The following is an 18,819-nucleotide window of genomic DNA, read 5'->3' on the forward strand; positions in this document are numbered from 1 at the left end:
TAATAAGTAGTATTTTATCACAAACTTGGGTGGAAGGACATATATTTAAAGCTCTGGTCAGCATACGCAGACATCTTTACCCAAGAACCTCAAGAACTGACTTGAACGTCATAATTTATACATACAAGTCCACTCACGTATCCCTGTACTGGTTGTATATTGGTCCCTGAACATGGTCTTTATTACTTAATTTCCAGCTTCATTTCCTTTAAAAAATAAAAACAAAACCCAAAACTGCCAACTGACCCTGCTGTTGCAAGAGGAAAGCCTCCGGGAAGTAGTGGTTCAGTGAATCATGTAGATTTCTAGAGACATTACTGAACATTGGTGAAATGTATAGGAACTTGCTTCGATTCCGGTATTGTTCCTGTCAAAAACCACTGTTACACTACTTTGATTTTGCAGAAGTATCTAAATTTGTGGTTAATAGTTAATTATAAGAAACTCTTATTTGTTCTGAGAAGAGCAACGCTGTTAAAAAATAATAGGAACATAACGTAAGAATATCCTGCTGGCTCATGCCAATGGCCCATGCATCCTATTCTGACAGTGGCTAACCAGATGCCCATTGTTGGAAACCCGCAAGTAGCACCCGAGCACAAGACTTCTCTCCCCTCTTGTGGTTTCCAGCAACTGATATTCAGAAACAACTCCTGTCTCCGACCTCGGAGACCGAGCACAGCGGGAGTCAACCTAGGCAACCCTGCACCGTCACAGAAGCCAGACGTCCTTGGCCTTCTGTGCAGAAAAACTGGGTGGATTCCTATCCGCCACCAGCTCTCGCCCTGCAAAAACCCTTACCTTAGGTGGCCTTAGGCAGACTGTTTTAACCTCACCGTGACACAAGGTTTGCTGTGAGACTGCCGCTCTTAAGCTCTGAGCTCAGGGGATGGGAAACCTGTAGGCTTCTAGATAACATTGGACTCCCAGCCTCCGCATCAGACCCAGCCAGTATGCCTTACGGTCAGGAATGATGGGTGCTGCAGTCCAATATTGTGTTTCGATATTGATGTGGTGTTTTAATTGTTGTGATCTGCCCTGAGACCTCAGCATGAAGAGCCGATAATAAATGGTTATCACCATCTTCTTAGAATCATAGAAATGTAGAGCTAGAAGGGTCCCTGAGGATCATAGAGTCCAACTCCCTGCAGTGCTGGAATATTCAGCTGTTCCATACAGGGATTGACCCTGCAACCTTGGTGTAATCAGCACGAAGCTCTAACCAACTGAGCTACCCAGTGCTGCTCTTCATCATCATCATCTGGAGGGACACCTGTTAGCCCACCCTTCCCCAGAGGAAGAGCTAAGGATACAAAAGGGGCAAATTCCCACCACTACCACAACCCCAGCCAACTCTGTCTTGAATCCAGAATGTGGAATGAGTTGATGTTATTCTTTTATTCTCTACACAGTTTCTTCCCCACATTGCTGGATACCCCACTCTTGCGCAAAATGCAGAATGCCAGGCAGACCGCAGAATAGCCCTGATGAAGGGTTGGGTGGGTGGAGGGAATGCACATGAAGACATCTAAAAATAAAACTATTGTGTACAAAAAAGAGGAAGAAACTGAAGGAAGGAGTCCTTTGGTGACTGATTTTTAATTGGCCGGGGTGAGAACAAGAATGCCCTAAGGAAAGGGAGATTCCCACGGCAGAGTTCAGTTTGCCATGCCAGGAACTTGCATTGCTGCCGTAAAGCGGGTTTCAGACGAGAAAACCACCCCTTCCTCATACCTGGGGGACCAGGAAAAGCATAAAGGATTTCAGCACAATCTGCTCAACCTATCTGGATCAGTTTGTAGAGCTACGTCTCAGCTCTGCGGCGACTATAGGTTGCATCCAATGAAACCTTACTTAAGTTAACTGAAATGAATGGACTCAAGTCCATTCATTGGGTCTACTCTGAATAGCACTGGACATAGCTCCATGCCCCACTTAAAGAAATCCAAGCCACCATTGAAACTAACCAAAGGTTTGGCTCATAACATGAAAGGTGGATAAAACCTCTTTCCCCCCAGTCTACTCACCACTTCCAAGCGGAGCTTCCAAAGGAGCGATCGTTAATACGCTGAAATATCTTCATTGCTTTTCTTTGCACAAGTCAGAGAGAAACCCACAGCAAGACTCAACAGCAGAAAAAGAAGCCTTGAAATAATCTTTTGGAGCCGAACCTTGCAAAAAACATCACGCCCGCCAAGTTCAGATAGCCTCTGTTTTCAGATTGCTTTGGTCAAAAAGAAATGAAACCAAACCAAACCAGCCTTGCCATTTCATAAAGAAGCAGTTCCCCATAAAAAGGAGGCTAAAAGTTGCTTAAACAAAAGGATCCCGAAAAATACCAGATTAGAAAAAGGAGCAGCAAAAACTTAGCGTATTTGTTAAATGTTCAATTTTTTTCCGCCAGGTCAGTCTGCAAAACAACAGCTTACCAAAAAAGAAGGGGGGAGAGAAAGAAAACCCCACAAAAGAGGTTTAATCAACACCAGACGGCTTAGTGTGCCTTCATGCAACACTTGGGAAGCCACTGCAAGTTTAATCTTGGATTTTGTTAAATTCCTCTTATTAAAAGGCAACAGGAGAGAGAGAGAGAGCACAGCTTTCAAACTGTGTGTGTGTGTGTGTGTGTGTGTGTGTGTAGGGGGTGAGGAATAATTTTTTTTTTTGAAGCTACATGTATTAAAAAAAAAAAGTCAAGTTTTGAAGAAGGATGAAGATCTCCCGGTAGAATTTTAAAAGCTCAGCTGCCTTCTCCCTTCTTGCCTGGCAAAGCGGCTCCCTAGCTTGAAGGCTAGGGACTGGGGTTACGATCTGCTGTCTGTCTGGGCAATTAAAGAGCTCTAAGTGCCTCTTGGAAAGCCTCTGGGCTGGACTAATCTCAACACATGCTGTCATTATATCCCTGCTCGCCCCAGAGGGAGGAGCAGCAGCAGGGGCTGCTCAGCTGCCAGAATCTGGTGATAAAAATGCATGATGTAAGTCCAAAGTTGAGTAAGTGGCAATCATCCCTTAACCCTTTGGCTCCCAAGCCGTAGGAGGCAGACTGAATCCTCACGGGGTGCAACAGAAGAGGAGTGTGCTTGCAAGATACTCTCTTCAGGGATGTGATAAACAGGGAGCAGGTGATTTGTTAGGTCTCATCTGCACAAGACAGGTTATTTGTCCACTCACCTGCCAGTCAGCAAACCTCTTCCCTTCACTCCCTTGTGTGCTAAAATTGGCAGGTGGGCAAGAGAGAGGAGCCACAGGAAGCTGCCTTATACAAAGCCAGGCTATTGGAACGTCTGTCTCAGTATTGCCTACACTGGCTGGCAGCAGCTCTTCGGGGTTCCAGGTATTCCCCCCAGCCCTACCTGGGGATTGAAACTGGGACCTTCTAGCAGTGTTAGAATCTCAGGTATCTAATTTAATCGCCAAATGGCAAATTAAACCTAGGTTACGGTCGCCACAGTGGAATGTCTGGGTGCTGTTTTTTGCAATTAATTATTATTATTATTATTATTAATTTCATTTCTACAGCTTTTCATTTTAAAGAAAAAATCTCAAAGCAGTTTACAACACATTAAAAAAGTAAATAAAACAATCCAAAATGAAACAAATTCAAGCTTTGAGGGAAAATATTTCACATCCTTCTCTAAGTGGCATTTTGCTTTCCCAAGTCGTCAACCTGGTCTCCAGAGATCTTCACGTGGTCGCAATTGGACCCTGGCTAATTTCTAGCACTGCCTCTTACATGCTACAGTAAATGGATGCTCTACCACTGGGATATCCTTTTCCCTAAGGATAAACTAAGTTTCTAGTCCTCACGCTTCTGAATAAAGAGTTGATTTAAATAAGAAGCTGCCTTATGCAGTCAGATCATTGCTTCATCTAGTTTAGTATAGTCAATGAATGTGGCTCTCCGGGGTTTCAGACTTGGGGGATTTTCCCAGCCCCACCTGGAGATACTAGGTTTTGAACTTGGGACCTTCTGCGTGCAAAGCAGATGCTCTAACCACTGAGCTACGGGACTTCCCTGAATGGCCAGCTTGCCTTTGGCTATTACAGTGGGGGGGTGGCTGAGCCGGGGGCGTGCTAAGCAGAAGATAATTCAATTTAGAAAAAAAAGGACCAACATCTGTAAAAATCTGACGGTCAACCACACCTTGAAGCAACTGGAAGAGGAAGTGGACTCACCCACACCCTGCCTCTTTTGGTTTGGGAAAGTACAGACCAAGGAGGAAGAGGGGTGGGACACAAAAGAGAGAGAAAATTAAGAGCGCAGGGTGCTCTGTTCAATAAGCGTTGTGCTAGAGCTAGACAAATATTAACAGTGTCTCCTGGCAGGTGATGTTCGAGGTGGCATTGACTCAGCTAGTTCACCCAATTGCATGGTGTTTGCTCCCATCCATCCTTCTGGACCAGAATTAAACAAAGTGAGGGGTGGGGAAGATTGGTCTGCCTAAAGCAAACAGGGGGATAATGTTTCAAACACCCGTATCAGGACTGAACCCAAGTTGATCTAAAACAAGCTTCACCAACCCGGTGCCCTCAAGATATTTTGGACTACAACTCCCATCAGTCCCAGCTAGCATGATTAGTCTTAAAAGCAACCATGAGCTGACTGGCATGCTGGAAGCTGCCTTATATTCAGCTAGCTCAGTTGCTGTCTACACTGATCAGCAGCAAGCCTTTGCTTAAGACAGAGGAATAGAGGAAGCTGCCTTATACAAACCATTGGTCCATCTGGTTCAGTGTTGTCTACACTGACTGGCATTAGGGACGCAGGTGGCACTGTGGGGTCTAAACCACTGAGCCTCTTGGGATTGCTGATCGGAAATTCGGTAGTATAAATCCTTATGTCAGAGTGAGCTCCTCTTGCTCTGTCCCAGCTCCTGCCAACCTAACAGTTCGAAAGCACACCAGTGCAAGTAGATAAATAGGTACCGCTGCAGGGGGAAGGTAAACAGTGTTTCCGTGCGCTCTGGCTTCCATCACAGTGTTCCATTGCGCCAGAAGCGGTTTAGTCATGCTGGCCACATGACCTGGAAAGCTGTCTGTGGGCAAATGCCGGCTTCCTTGGCCTGAAGCAAGATGAGTGCCACAATCCCACAGTCGCCTTTGACTGGACTTAACTGTCCAGGGGTCCTTTAAAAGGTAAAGGGACCCCTGACCATTAGGTCCAGTCGTGGATGACGATAGGGTTGCGGCGCTCATCTCCTTTTATTGGCTGAGGAAGCTGGCGTACAGCTTCCGGGTCATGTGGCCAGCATGACTAAGCCGCTTCTGGAGAACCAGAGCAGCGCTCAGAAACGCCGTTTACCTTCCCGCCTGAGCGGTACCTATTTATCTACTTGCACTTTGATGTGCTTTTGAACTGCTAGGTTGGCAGGAGCTGGGACCGAGCAACGGGAGCTCACCCCGTTGTGGGGATTCAAACTGCCGACCTACTGATCAGCAAGTCCTAGGCTCTGTGGTTTAACCCACAGCGCCACCTGCGTCCCATAAGGGTCCTTTACCTTTACCTTTTTTACACTGACTGGCAGCAGTTCTCTGGGGTTTCTGGAAGGGGACATTCCCAGCCCTACCTGGAGATGCTGGGAATTGAACCTTCTGTATGCAAAGCAGACGCTCTGCTACTGAGTCATGGCCCTTCCCCTGTCACATGTTATGAGATTCCTTGACATCCTGGTCACAAAGGTGTCACCCATTCTATAAAACCCGCACACACATTTTAGAAAGGAACGTGGTAAAACAAACAAGTACGATAAATCTTTACTTGTTTCCCACTGCATGCAAAAGATGAAATTTGGGTGTGAAATGTAATAAGTAAGAACATGGGCTCCATGTTTTACACCACCGATGACACCCACAAACCAAAGGAAAACTTTAAAAGAGGCCTAGATAACTGTATGAAGAACTTTGTCATACAGTTTTGATTAGCTCTTCTGTGCAATCCATGTTTCATTCACTGGACAATGACTGAAAGTGATATGCGTGGCTTAGACTGATGCAGACGTTAATTGTGCATAATACTTGCAGACATGGCCAAAATAAGTAGCGCTGTTAATTATTTCCGATTGAAATTTTTCAATAAAAATTAATTAAAAACAACAACACATGATTATACAAGCATTAGAATATAAATACCCGTAATTATAATACACCATAAAACGAATCCAATTAAAATACTAGAATATAAGTATCCATAACTAAGATGCAGTAAAACAACAGAACAATTAACACACCCCAAATTTTAATCTGATACAGTTTGGTAGGCTATGGCCTGGATTTAAGAACCCAAAAGTAGATTGCAAGGTAAGACCACAGTTGGACTGACATCTCTAGAAAGCTTTCTGAACCAGCTTTGCAGCAGAGCATCATCTGTTTACCACTGATGGCCGACTCCTATTCCCAAAGAAACACCTGCTACCTTTTGAGAGATGGCCTCCTCCTCTATTGGATCAGAACCTGGGAGCCCTCAAAAGCCTTTGCACCTTGGCTGTCCATTTATGAAGATGCTATATCAAAACAGGGTAAACCTACTCATGCTTTACAAAGCAATAAAGCTCATGTAAATAGAACACCTCATGGTAAGTTCAGGCAATAGTGGATTAATAATAATAATAATAATAATAATAATAATAATAATAATGGCCGAAGCAAACAAGCAATTCAATGGTAACTGCAAACACACAAGCACATCGGTATAACTCCATTTCAGCACAGCACCCTGTATTGCCATAAATGGGCAGCCAAATCTATGAATGAATGCAGCTGAAGAAGACACAAGTATGTATGGGAATAAATGAATATGTTTAATTATTTCACAGCAGAGAATCAGATAAATGGGATCAGGACCTTTTCCCCGAAGGCAGAGGCACTTACATGATAGTTTTGGGATTCTGCAGCATGCAGGCTTTTGGTCCAAATGTGGTCACTGGGCATGGTCCGTGCAAGGAGCGCGTCCTCCTGAAAGAAGAAGGAGACAGTTTAGTTAAGTTGCTGGATTATCTAAGGTTCTTGGAGAGACTTTTCAAAAAGAGGTGTTTTTTTTAAGGTAGCCCCAACTTCATGCACAAAAGCATCATGATAATAAAACAGGATTCATATTCAACTATGGCCTTCGTTTCCTAAAAAGCATTTCTAAGATTCCTCAAATGGAGCTGAACTGAGTTCCCTGGTGCAGGATATGAGCTAGAAGCCCTGAAGCAGTAACAAGGGGGGGGGGGCGGTGTTATTGTATCATGTCCCTTTACGAACTATGACAGCCTCCAGAGTGATTTGTGCAAGGGAAGGAAGCTTACAAATTGCATAATATGCAAACTGCATCTTGAATGACTAACAGACGCACTTCGCCTTAGCTATCCTACGTTTCCCTAGCACAAGTAAATCATTAACACACTCACACAGTCCGCCTGAATGGCATTATATCATTAGAGCTGGAGAGGGACATTTCGTACATTCGCAACAGTGAATCTTCCATGCTTAAGGGTTGTATCCAATGCTGGCCCCACTCAAAACAGATCCACTGAAGTTAATGGGCATGACTCACTTAGGTTCTTTGTTTCAATGGGCCTACTCTGAGTAGAACTTAGTTGGCTTAGTTTTTTAAACACAACATGATTGTATTTTACAATTATGCATCCATGACAATCCAAGTTCTGTGACAATCCCACTCCCCCCTAAAAAAATGCACTGCGTTTTTCACCCTGAATAAATCGAACCAATTTGCCCAGTTATGCTTATTTTGCACAATCTATTCTACCTAACTATATAAGGGATCATAGGGCTTGAAGCCTCCGCAAACTCTGGAAACTTTGTTCAGCAAGTCCCCTTTCGCCTTCTGAGATTTCTGCTGGCATGGCCTGCACTCTTTCAAGCAAATCTTATGTGTTACCTAAGCACTAGCCTGGTCACCACAGGCAACAAGAAACTGCTGGCTGGTGAATGAGCTGGCTGGTGGAGCAGGGGCAGAACAAAAAATGCAATGGGCTGCTGCAGCATGGAAAGAGCTTTCTGCCCCTCCTCTGCCAGCCTCCCTCCCCATCAGGGCAGTAAAAAATATTGTGGGCTAGTAACTTTCGTGCGACTCTTTTACAAGGCCCCCCATTGGGCTAGAAACTTCCTTCTTCACTTTTTAAACCAGAAGCTCAAAAAGTGAGCTTCTAAAGTGCCATGAAACTGTGCCACACAAACAGGCTAGGAAGCAAAGCCAAATGCATAAAGTACTACAGGCCTATGATAAAAAAGAGGTAGTGTGGCAATACGGGTTTCTTTTATATATATAGTGGTACCTCGGGTTGAGTACTTAATTCATTCTGGAGGTCTGTTCTTAACCTGAAACTGTTCTTAACCTGAAGCACCACTTTAGCTAATGGGGCCTCTCGCTGCCACCGCGCCGCCGGAGCATAATTTCTGTTCTCATCCTGAAGCAAAGTTCTTAACCCAAGGTACTATTTCTGGGTGAGCGGAGTCTGTAACCTAAAGTGTATGTAACCTGAAGTGTATGTAACCTGAGGTACCACTTTAAAATTTTCTGTTACGGTCATAAACAGTAGCAACTTTTAACACACCCTGGAGGTAATAGGTTTCTGGTCACATTACCCATTTTCCTCTTTGAAACTGGAGGCAAACCTATACCAAGGCAGCAGGGTGCTGCACTTATGCTGCAGTCCCCAGTAAAGCGGCATGATCTGAAGGTGGAAGAGCAGTTTGGTACAGGAGTCCTGCCACGGACAGCAAAATCCCCCAGCTTTCTTCTTCCTCTAACCCCCACCCCTGCACTGAGCAGTAAAACTCATGGCATGAGATGGCGCCACAGCACTGTGGAACTTCCCGGCTGTTGCAAGGCAAGCCAAGCAAAGCACAACACAGTCAGGAAATTCCAAAACGCAGCGGAAGCCAGAGTGTTTTCCCTCTAGCAGTTCTGGAGGGTGGTTTCCCACCCCTGGTTCTCCCAAGCAGCCCTGGTTGGGATGCTAATTAGTGAAAGACAACTGCCGCGGGGTCAGGGGGAGCTCCTTGCGGTCTCCCACGTTTACGATGCAAACAGTGCTTTCGAGAGAGGTGGTGTGGCCGCTGACAACCAGTTCCTCCGTGAGTAGGGTTGGTGCCAGCAGTTGTCCAGCTCAGGAACTGGCCTTGGGAGGGCCCCACATGCTGGTCAGACTCAGCGATGCTGCCATTCTCCACTTTCCCTGCAATGCGGGCCCCTGGATGCTTCTCAGCAGTGACGCTTTCGAACGGGGGCCAAGCCCCGCTCCCATTAACGGTAGGCGTTATCCATTTTTAAGCGACACAAAATGTAATGCTTAGGCCCACAGATCTATATATTTTACTGGCTCCATGGATCTGTGGGGTGGGTAGATTTCACAGGACTAATCCTACACCTGCCCTGGTTGGCGGATCATCAGCACCATGCGAACGGCCCCCTAAAGTCTGGAACCAGCTTTGTCCAGAAGTATCTGCGCCAGCCTGCATTTTTGGTGTGTCCTTTTTGATGTGTTCCGCAATGTGACCCAGTGTGCTGAGTTTCTGGAGATTAAAATACCACCAAGAACGCCCTGTCAGAACGGTCCGACACCTCACTGCAAGAAATGCTCTTAGTTTCAACATTATTCAACCTAAGTTCTCTTAGGTACAACATTATTATATGCCACAAGCTCAGCTTTCAGAAATGCATGACTAATGCACTGTCGCAAATCGGCCATCACAAGTTACTAGTCCTCCTGCCCAGAACACACCTACGTGGCATAATGCAACAAGCTAAATAAGAGGGCTGGTCTTCCTTGGCTTCCCAACCAGGCAGCCTGGAGGCAAATTCACTTTGGCAGGTGACCAGGAAAGTCTCAGAAATAAAAACACACCTTCCTGATCACCTGGGGCAGAAATGAATGCCTTCAGAAAAGTGTGAAATGAATGCATGAATATAGACACCACAGGATACAAACAGATACACACACACACACACACACACACACACAATCTTCAAATATCTAAAGGGCTATGATATGGAGGATGGCGCAAGCTTGCTTTCTCCTGCTCCTGAGACTAGGACCCAAACCAATGGGTTCATGTTACAAGACGGGAGATTCTGACTAAACATCGGAAGACCTTTCCAATGGCAAGAGCTGTTCGACAATAGGAAAGACTCCTAAGAGTGGTGGTGGACTCTCCTTCCTTTGAGGTTTTGAAGCAGAAGTTGGAAGGCCATCTGTCATGTATAATCTAGTTGAGATTCCTGTATTGCAGGGGGCTGGACTTAGATGACCCTCACTGGCCCTTCCAACTCTATGATTCTATGAAAGTTTAAGGCCACTCTCTACAAGGTCTCCTCCAGAAGTTGAGACTCCAACTCCCATCATCCCCTACCACACTAATCATGCTAGCTGGCGCTGATGGGAGATGGAGTCCAACAACATTTAGAAGGCCCAAAGTCACACCCAGTAAGTTCTTTGGCCAAGTGGGGATTTGAACCACCATGGGCTTAGCCACCTCAGCTAGGCCAACAGTTTCCACTGCCATCCTCCAGGGCAAGGAAACTGGGCTGAGGAGAGCTGGAACTTGCTGAGATCATGAAAGAGGCAAGTCTTCCCTTGCTAATGATTGGTAACGTAGGATACCACCTCTTAGAAAGACAGAAAGCCAAGACCACATAACATCAGTCTTGAAAGACCTACACTGGCTCCCACTACATTTCCAAGCACAATTCAAAGTGTTGGTGCTGACCTTTAAATCGCTAAACGACCTTGGCCCAGTATATCTGAAGGAGCGTCTCCACCCCCATCATTCTGCCCGGACACTGAGGTCCAGCGCTGAGGGCCTTCTGGTGGTTCTCTCACTGCGAGAAGTGAAGTTACAGGGAACCAGGCAGAGGGCCTTCTCAGTAGTGGTGCCCACCCTGTGGAACGCCCTCCCATCAGATGTCAAAGAAAAAACGACTATCTGACACTTAGAAGACAGCTGAAGGCAGCCCTGTTTAGGGAAGTTTTAAATGACTAATGTTTTAATGTATTTTTAATCTTCTGTTGGAAGCTGCCCAGAGTGACTGGGGAAGCCCAGCCAGATGGGCGGGGTACAAACAAACAAACAAATTAAAAATAAAAGTAAAATAAAATCACAGACTAGGTAACTTTTGCGAGCTTATCTACAAGAATGCCTTAAAGCCCATGGCTCCTCTTCTAAAACACCAATTTTTTTCCTGAACGAAAACATAGATTCTCAGAGTATTGCATGCTTCATAATTGTTTCTAAATCAAAGCACAGATTCTCAAGAGTTCTGCATCCTTTAAAACTATCTCTTTTTTCCACTGAACAAAAGCATAGATTCTCAGAATGCTGTGTCCAGTAACAATATCTGCCCTTTGAAAATGTGAGCATGCCACACTGCGGAACTCCCTGCCTATTGACATCAGGCAGACGCCTTCTTAGGCTCCTGCTGAAAACATTTTTGTTTAGGCAAGGCTATCCAAACCTGTAGAATACTGACATGCTTTTAATCTCTTTTTAGCTCATCATTGATTTTAACCATTTTAAAAATGTTTTAAATAGTTGTTTTTATCTGTGTCCCCCCCCCCCCAATCATTGTGTTGCTTTATTCTTTCTGTAAACTGCTTTGAAGTTTTATTACGATCAAGTGGTATATAAATCTTGTTCAATAAATAAAACCTGGTCATAGGGTAAAACCGTGTTACCTCCACTACAGGATGTAAAAACATTTTTTCTTAATCACTGATGAAAGCAGTAACATCATTATTTCTAATCACCACCCAAGGAAGATCATCAGAGATTACTCCTTAGGTAACAGTGGCATGGTTATGGCTTCTGAGTATTTATAGCAATAACCATGTCATCATTACTTAAGCAGTAATCCCCATCATCACGGGTACCTAGAACAGTGACTAAAGAGTCCCATGAACTTTAGCAACTTCAAATCGACTCTGTCTGCATCCTCATCTCGACATTCATGTATTGCCACAGCCCAAATGACCTCCAGATTCAGAGCCAGTGTAGTGGTTAGAGTAGGAGAACCAGGGTTGCAATACCCACTTGGCCATGAAGCCCACTGGGTGGCTTTGGCCCGGCCACTGCCTCTTAGCCTAGCCGATCTCACAGAATTATTAGTGGATGCAGCACTCTGAGAATCTATGCTTTCCTATTTTGGGGGGGGGGGAGTTTTAGAACAGGGACAATGGGCTTTAAGGCAGCTGTGTAAATAACTTCACAAATGTTACCTAGTCTGTGATTTGATCTTATTTTTATGTTTACTAGCTTTGTAAGAGCTGAGCAAGTTCTAGCTCTCCTCAGCCCAGTTTGTTCACCCTGGAGGATGGCAGTGGGAGCTATTGGCCTAACAGGGGTGGCTAAGCCAGCGGTGTAGTGGCTAGTGTCTCACTAGGACCTGGGTTCAAAACCCCACTTGGCCATGAATCTCCCTGGGTGATACTTTGGGCCAATTGCCAACTCTCTGCCTAATCTACCTGCTGATTTTGATAGGGTTGCTTGGTTTTTTCTCAATACACACACACACACACACACACACACACACACACACACATATATATATATATATATATATATATATATATATATATATAGGTTTTGGTGTCTTCGGGTGTCTTCCCGTGTAAGAGTTGGGGTGTCTAGGCGACGTTTCGACGAGGTCTCACTCGTCATCTTCAGGCTGGTGCTTTCGGCTTCTTGTTACTGGAAGCCGAAAGCACCAGCCTGAAGATGACGAGTGAGACCTCGTCGAAACGTCGCCTAGACACCCCAACTCTTACACGGGAAGACACCCGAAGACACCAAAACCTACATTCCTGTACCCGTGAAAATCTACGAAAGCATATATATATATATATATATATATATATATATATATATATATATATATATAATGCTTTTAGCTGTCGCTGTACGCCACCGTGGAGAAAGGAGAACTTAACAATACATAAATAACTTTGGCTCATTAATTTCAATGGTTTATTCTGCGTAGGATTTAGCTGAATACAAAGTGTTTACTGCTTTAAAGTCTGTTTTTATTGCTATGTTTAAATGAATATTTTATACTGTTTTGTGCTGAAAACCATCAAGTGACAAGGTACATCGTCACACACATCCATAAAAGGGAACAGTGCTAAAGTAACAGGCCCTCACGTCTCTCCTCAACAGCTAAACTGAAGTGCATCTATATGTACCCTAACTCTGTACAGAAGCAACTGCTCCAAGATGCGGTTTAAGACCTGCAGGGTTTTGTCCTGGGCCTGTTGTTGTTCAATATCTTTATAGACGATTTGGATGAAGTAATAGAGCGGGTGCTCACCAAATTTGCAAATGACACCAAGCTAATGCCACAGAAGACACAATGGGGATTCAAAATTACTTTAACAGATTGGAGAACTCACAAAATGAATTTCAATAGGGACAAATGCAAAATTCTGCACTTAGATTAGAAGAACCAGCTGCACAAATATAAGACGGGGAACACCTGGATTCAGTGTCGGAACTAGCTGCTCAGGCACCCGGAGCGGTGCACGTGCCATGCACCTGGGGGTCAGGGCGAGCCACGCAGGGGGACAATCGGCACGGCAATCGGCTCCCATTGGGGGAATCGGCGCGGTGATCGGCACCCATTGGGTGTGGTTGGCATCCAGGGGGACGATTGGCGTGGCGATTGTCGCCCATTGAGGGCAATCAGTGCGGTGATCGGGGCCCTTTGGGGGAGACTGGCACCCAGGGGGGTGGCGTGGCGATCCGCCTGGGGGGATTTTGTCCCCCCCACCATGGATGACACCCAGGGCGGCCCGCCCCCACCGTCCCCCCTTCCTACGCCCCTGCCTGAATTGTCAATAGTACATGTGAAAAGTATCTAGGGGTCGTAGTAGACCACAAGTTGAGCATGAGTCAACAGTGTGATGCAGCAGCAAAAAAAAGCTAATGCACATCCAGGCTGCAGCAGCAGCAGTATAGTGTCCGGATCAAGGGAAATAATTGTACCACTCTATTCTGCCTTGGTCAGACCACACCTGGAGTAGTGTGTTCAGTGACAAGCTGGAACGTGTGCACAGGAGGGCGACCAAGATGACCAAGGGTCTGGAAAACAAAGCCTTATGAGATATGGTTGAAGGAGCTGCAGATGTTTAGCCTGGAAAAGAGGAGACTGGCTGGAGATATAATAGTGATTTTCAAATATCTTAAGAGCTGTCACATGGAGGATGGAGCAAGCTTGTTTTCTCCTACTCTGGAGGGTAGGACTCGAAGCAATGTCTTCAAGTGACAAGAAAGGAGATTCCATCTAAACATCAGGAAGAACTTTCTGACAGTAAGAGCTGTTTTGACACTGGAGCTGACTTCCTCAGGAGGTGGTGGACTACCATTCTTTGGAGGTTTTAAAGCAGAAGCTGGATGGCCATATGTCTTGGGTGCTTTGGTTAAGATTCCTGCATTGCAGAGAGTTGGACTAGATGACCCTCAGTGTCCCTTTCCAACTCTACAATTCTATGAAACGTGAGTTCACTCATGCCAGGACGAAGGCTCAGTCTGGCAACCTGCAATTCAGGTACTAAAGGAAAAGACACAAGTCGTGTCACCTTAAGGCAAAAAGAAAAACAGATTCTTTTGCAAGGTGCCAGCTAGCAAGATTCACTTAGATTTAATGTACAGTGGTACCTCGCAAGACGAATGCCTCGCAAGACAAAAAACTCGCAAGACGAAAGGGTTTCTTGTTTTTTGAGCTGCTTCGCAAGACGATTTTCCCTATGGGCTTGCTTCGCAAGACGGAAACGTCTTGCAAGTTTGTTTCCTTTTTCTTAACACCGTTAATACAGTTGCGACTTGACTTCGAGGAGCAACTCATAGAACGCGGTGTGGTAGCCTTTTTTGAGGTTTTTAAAGACTTTGGTGATTTTTGAAGCTTTTCCAAAACTTTCCCGACACCGTGCTTCACAAGACGAAAAAAATCGCAAGACGACAAAACTCGTGGAACGAATTAATTTCGTCTTGCGAGGCACCACTGTACTGGGTGTTGCAAAGGTGGCTAAGCTGGTTTGATTAGGACAAATCAGATCATTTTTTTTAAAAAAAAACTGTCCTGCTACTCCCTTCCGCCCCAACAAGACAGCAGGAGCACCTTTCTATTACACTTTTACAAGAGAGACCAGAAGCTAAGGGGCAAATAACTAAATAATTAACCCAAGAGTGAAGGCAGGCCACAATCTCTTTCCTGATCCCTCTCCAAGTATAAAGTTATATTCAAGTTAGGCAACTAAGGCTGCAATTGTAAAACACTCTTACTAGGGAGCAGTGTCATTATACACAGTGAGTGAGACTTACTTTCAAGGTAAACAAGACACTCCCTTATCTAGCCACCTCCTACACCCTCAGCTGCAACCACAAATTTCAGTACTGCCTTTCACCCACTTGCAGGTTCTCCTATCTACTTTTCTGTTTCTTTTTCCCCACGTAAAGAAAGACATTTGGAGCAAGCCAGCCAGATGCCAATTTCTACCTTAAAGAGCATCAACCTGATTACATTGGTTGGGGGAAAATACCTTCTACAACCAGCACTGCAGAACCCTGGAGAGTATATGCACACATGTGCACACAAACCCTTCTTCCCCTAGATTAGTGGTTTTCAGCAAGTGGAATTCAGCTGATGACCAGATTGCACCTAAAATGGGTTGCACCAACAGTATTGTCCTCCCCTTTTCCTTCTCTAAAGTAGGTATTATAAGCGGGGAGACAGAGGAAGAAGAAATGAGAACCAAAGACAAGAGGGAAACAGAGAGGGTAGGACAAAGGTGGATGTGCTAAAAAGTTAAGAGATGATATGTTGCAAGGCAATGGCCCACAAACAATCAAGATTTCCACCCTAAGAGATCCAAGCTTCAACTTGCCTTCATTTAAGCTCTAAGCTCCACATTGCAGCCATCGTCTATCACTCTAGAGAGAGAATTCTACCTGCTAAGCAACTCCATGGTCTCAAGCTGTACAGAGGTGATAGGCAGGCAGGCAGGCACTCTGGCGATCGAGCAAGCAGCACCTTCCTTTCTTGTGATGACAACCCGGGCAATGATCCCTGCACAGATTACCAGCAGTCCCAGTTGTCCACGTGACAAGCTTTCACAGTCATTAAGTCTGGCAAATCAGATAGAAAATGGGCAGCACTTGCATACTGTGGAGCAACAAAGCAATCTCTGGCAAGTTACCTTTGCACCATCATTAGTCACCATGCAGCTGAAACCACAAAAAGCTACTTCAAGAGACCACACAACTGTTGGTTCTGTTTAATGGGGAAACAAAACTGCCTGCTATTTAAAAACTTTCCAGCTGTCATTTTAAGAAATATAGAATTCCTGATGCTTCATTTGAATGCAGTGAGACAGACTTTATCTTTAAGCTCATTATTATTGTTGTTATGAGTGTGTGGGTGTGCCAGACCCCTCTAATCCCTGGATCCAGCAAATGTTAAAATCTAATTGTTATAAGAAAAAAACCTGCTCCTTTTCTGTTATGGGGCACCCAAGAGTCCTTATGTAGGTTTTCTATCGGTAGGAGAAAGTAACAGAGGCCAACCAGAGAATACTGAGAAGCAAAGCAGCTAGCAAGCCTGATCTTTATTAACTGCTGCAACAGGGTGCTCACTCACCAGATGCAGGAGGGAGGAGGAACCCGGAACAATGGTGTGCAAGCCCGTTATAAAGACTTTTGAAATTGCCCACCCTGGAGCCCAAGACCACCCCCCCAATACATCATACATACATCACAAAAGGGGCCATCTACAGCAGAATCCTGACTGGAAGAAACCTGTTGATGAGTTTACTTTGAGAGCCTGGCCATTCTTTTGTGATGATAAATACTTAATTCCTGAGTCTAGGTCACAGGCTCACCCTATTCATACCCAAATGTGCCCTTAAGGCAGGATTTGTGAGCACAGAGACAATGGGAGGCTTTTCCCATTTCCATCCAAACAGCAGAGGAATATTTGAGGTCACGGGGAGAGTCGAAATGACTTCAGGATTATTTTCCTGTACTGTTTCAGACATGTGGTTTATATATTTATGTATGTGTTTGCCTGGTACATTTATTTTATATCTTAGACCTATAATTCTCAAAACACGAATCAATCCTTCTGGATCCAGCACAGATTCAATTGCTGGAATAGCTAGGCCAGCCTGGTAAAGGTAAAGGTAAAGGTACCTCTGACCATTAGGTCCAGTCGCGGACACTCTGGGTTGCGGAGCTCATCTCGCTCTATTGGCCAAGGGAGCCGATGTTTGTCTGCAGACAGCTTCCGGATCATGTGGCCAGCGTGACTAAGCCACTTCTGGTGAACCGGAGCAGTGCACGGAAACGCCGTTTACCTTCCTGCCGGAGCGGTACCTATTTATCTACTTGCACTTTGATGTGCTTTCTAACTGCTAGGTGGGCAGGAGCTGGGACCGAACAATGGGAGCTCACTCCATCACGGGGATTCGAACCGCCGACCTTCCAATCAGCAACCCTAGGTTCAGTGGTTTAGACCACAGCGCCACCCGCGTCCTGGTAATGCCCCACTAAAGGTAACTGCTTAAGGGAACAAAGGGAGTGGCTCTGTACCAGAGGGCGAATGGTTGGGCATCCCTCCCTGGTTAATTAGAAAGACAAAAAGCCACAGCTGAAGCTGGATGCAAAAGTGGCAGGCTGGAGAAGCAGAGAGAGACAGGTCTGATTTCTGCTGGAATCCAGGGCTGTGGCTATGGGAGAAGCAAGACCATCTTGGGGAGTTAATGCTGTGAACCTCTCCATTGCAGATTCAGGTTGTACATGTGTTTAAATAAACCATATATCACTAATGCACCACTGCCTCTGCTGTGCCTCTTTCCAAAGCAAATACGAACCCTGGGTAAGCATCTGGAATCCCTGAAATTTCACACTGCTCAGAGACTGGGGTAGCATGCAACACTATCATCATTATCATCATCAACAACAACAACATCACCATTAATTTTATAGGAAGCTGTCTTATACTGAGTCAAGCCATTGGTCCATCTAGCTCAGTGCTGCACTGACTGGAAGTGTCTCTCCAGATTTCAGATAGGTGAAATTCTCAACCCTTCCTGGAGATGAGATAGATCAGGGGTGTCCAAACTTTTTTCAAAGAGGGCCAGATTTAATGAAGTGAACTTGCGTGAGGGCAGACCAAAGTTGTTGAAGTTGTTGAGCTTTTGTTCCAATGCTGAGCTTTTTTAAAGATTTTAGTAAAGGTAAAGGGACCCCTGACCATTAGGTCCAGTCGTGGACAACTCTGGGGTTGCAGCACTCATCTCGCTTTATTGGCCGAAGGAGCCGGCGTACAGCTTCCGGGTCATGTGGCCAGCATGACTAAGCCGCTTCTGGCGAACTAGAGCAGCGCATGGAAATGCCGTTTACCTTCCCCCCAGAGCGGTACCTATTTATCTACTTGCACTTTGACGTTCTTTCGAACTGCTAGGTTGGCAGGAGCAGGGACCGAGCAATGGGAGCTCACCCCGTTACAGGGATTCGAACCACCAACCTTCTGATCGGCAAGTCCTAGGCTCTGTGGTTTAACCCACAGCGCCACCCACATTCCTTTTAGGATTTTACCCCAGGACATATACTGCCACGGGGGGCGGATTAAATCAGCTGATGGGCCAGATTAGGCCCCCGAAATGGACTTTGGACATGCCTGCCATAGATTGAACATGGGACTTTCTACTTACAAAGCAGATGCTCTACCACTGAGCTACAGTGGATTTTTACAACCTTCTTTTCCTGGTTGTGTGTCTTGGTGAAAAGCTGTTTTCCATCCCGGCTGTCTGAGAACAAGTTGGTAGGCTTCCA

The 18,819-nt window shown here is 45.4% G+C and overlaps 1 protein-coding gene across 6 annotated transcripts in view; it reads right to left on the reverse strand.

The window, feature by feature from the left end:
• The window catches only part of NADK (NAD kinase), a gene marked incomplete at its 5' end in the record, with an annotated part of 52,579 nt that overhangs the window by 22,230 nt on the left and 11,530 nt on the right, over nucleotides 1-18,819 (reverse strand). For 4 of the 6 annotated variants that reach the window (XM_083513123.1, XM_083513122.1, XM_083513121.1 and 1 more), the window contains one exon: nucleotides 6,865-6,948. In XM_083513123.1, coding sequence (XP_083369249.1) covers nucleotides 6,865-6,948 — 84 coding nt within the window. Of the gene's footprint in view, nucleotides 1-2,027; nucleotides 2,827-6,864; nucleotides 6,949-15,936; nucleotides 16,085-18,819 lie in introns of those variants that run through there. The other 2 variants (XM_083513124.1, XM_083513125.1) reach the window with 2 other exon arrangements.

Source organism: Podarcis liolepis, assembly GCF_965112155.1.
Source record: "Podarcis liolepis genome assembly, chromosome: 7".
NCBI lineage: Eukaryota > Metazoa > Chordata > Lepidosauria > Squamata > Lacertidae > Podarcis > Podarcis liolepis.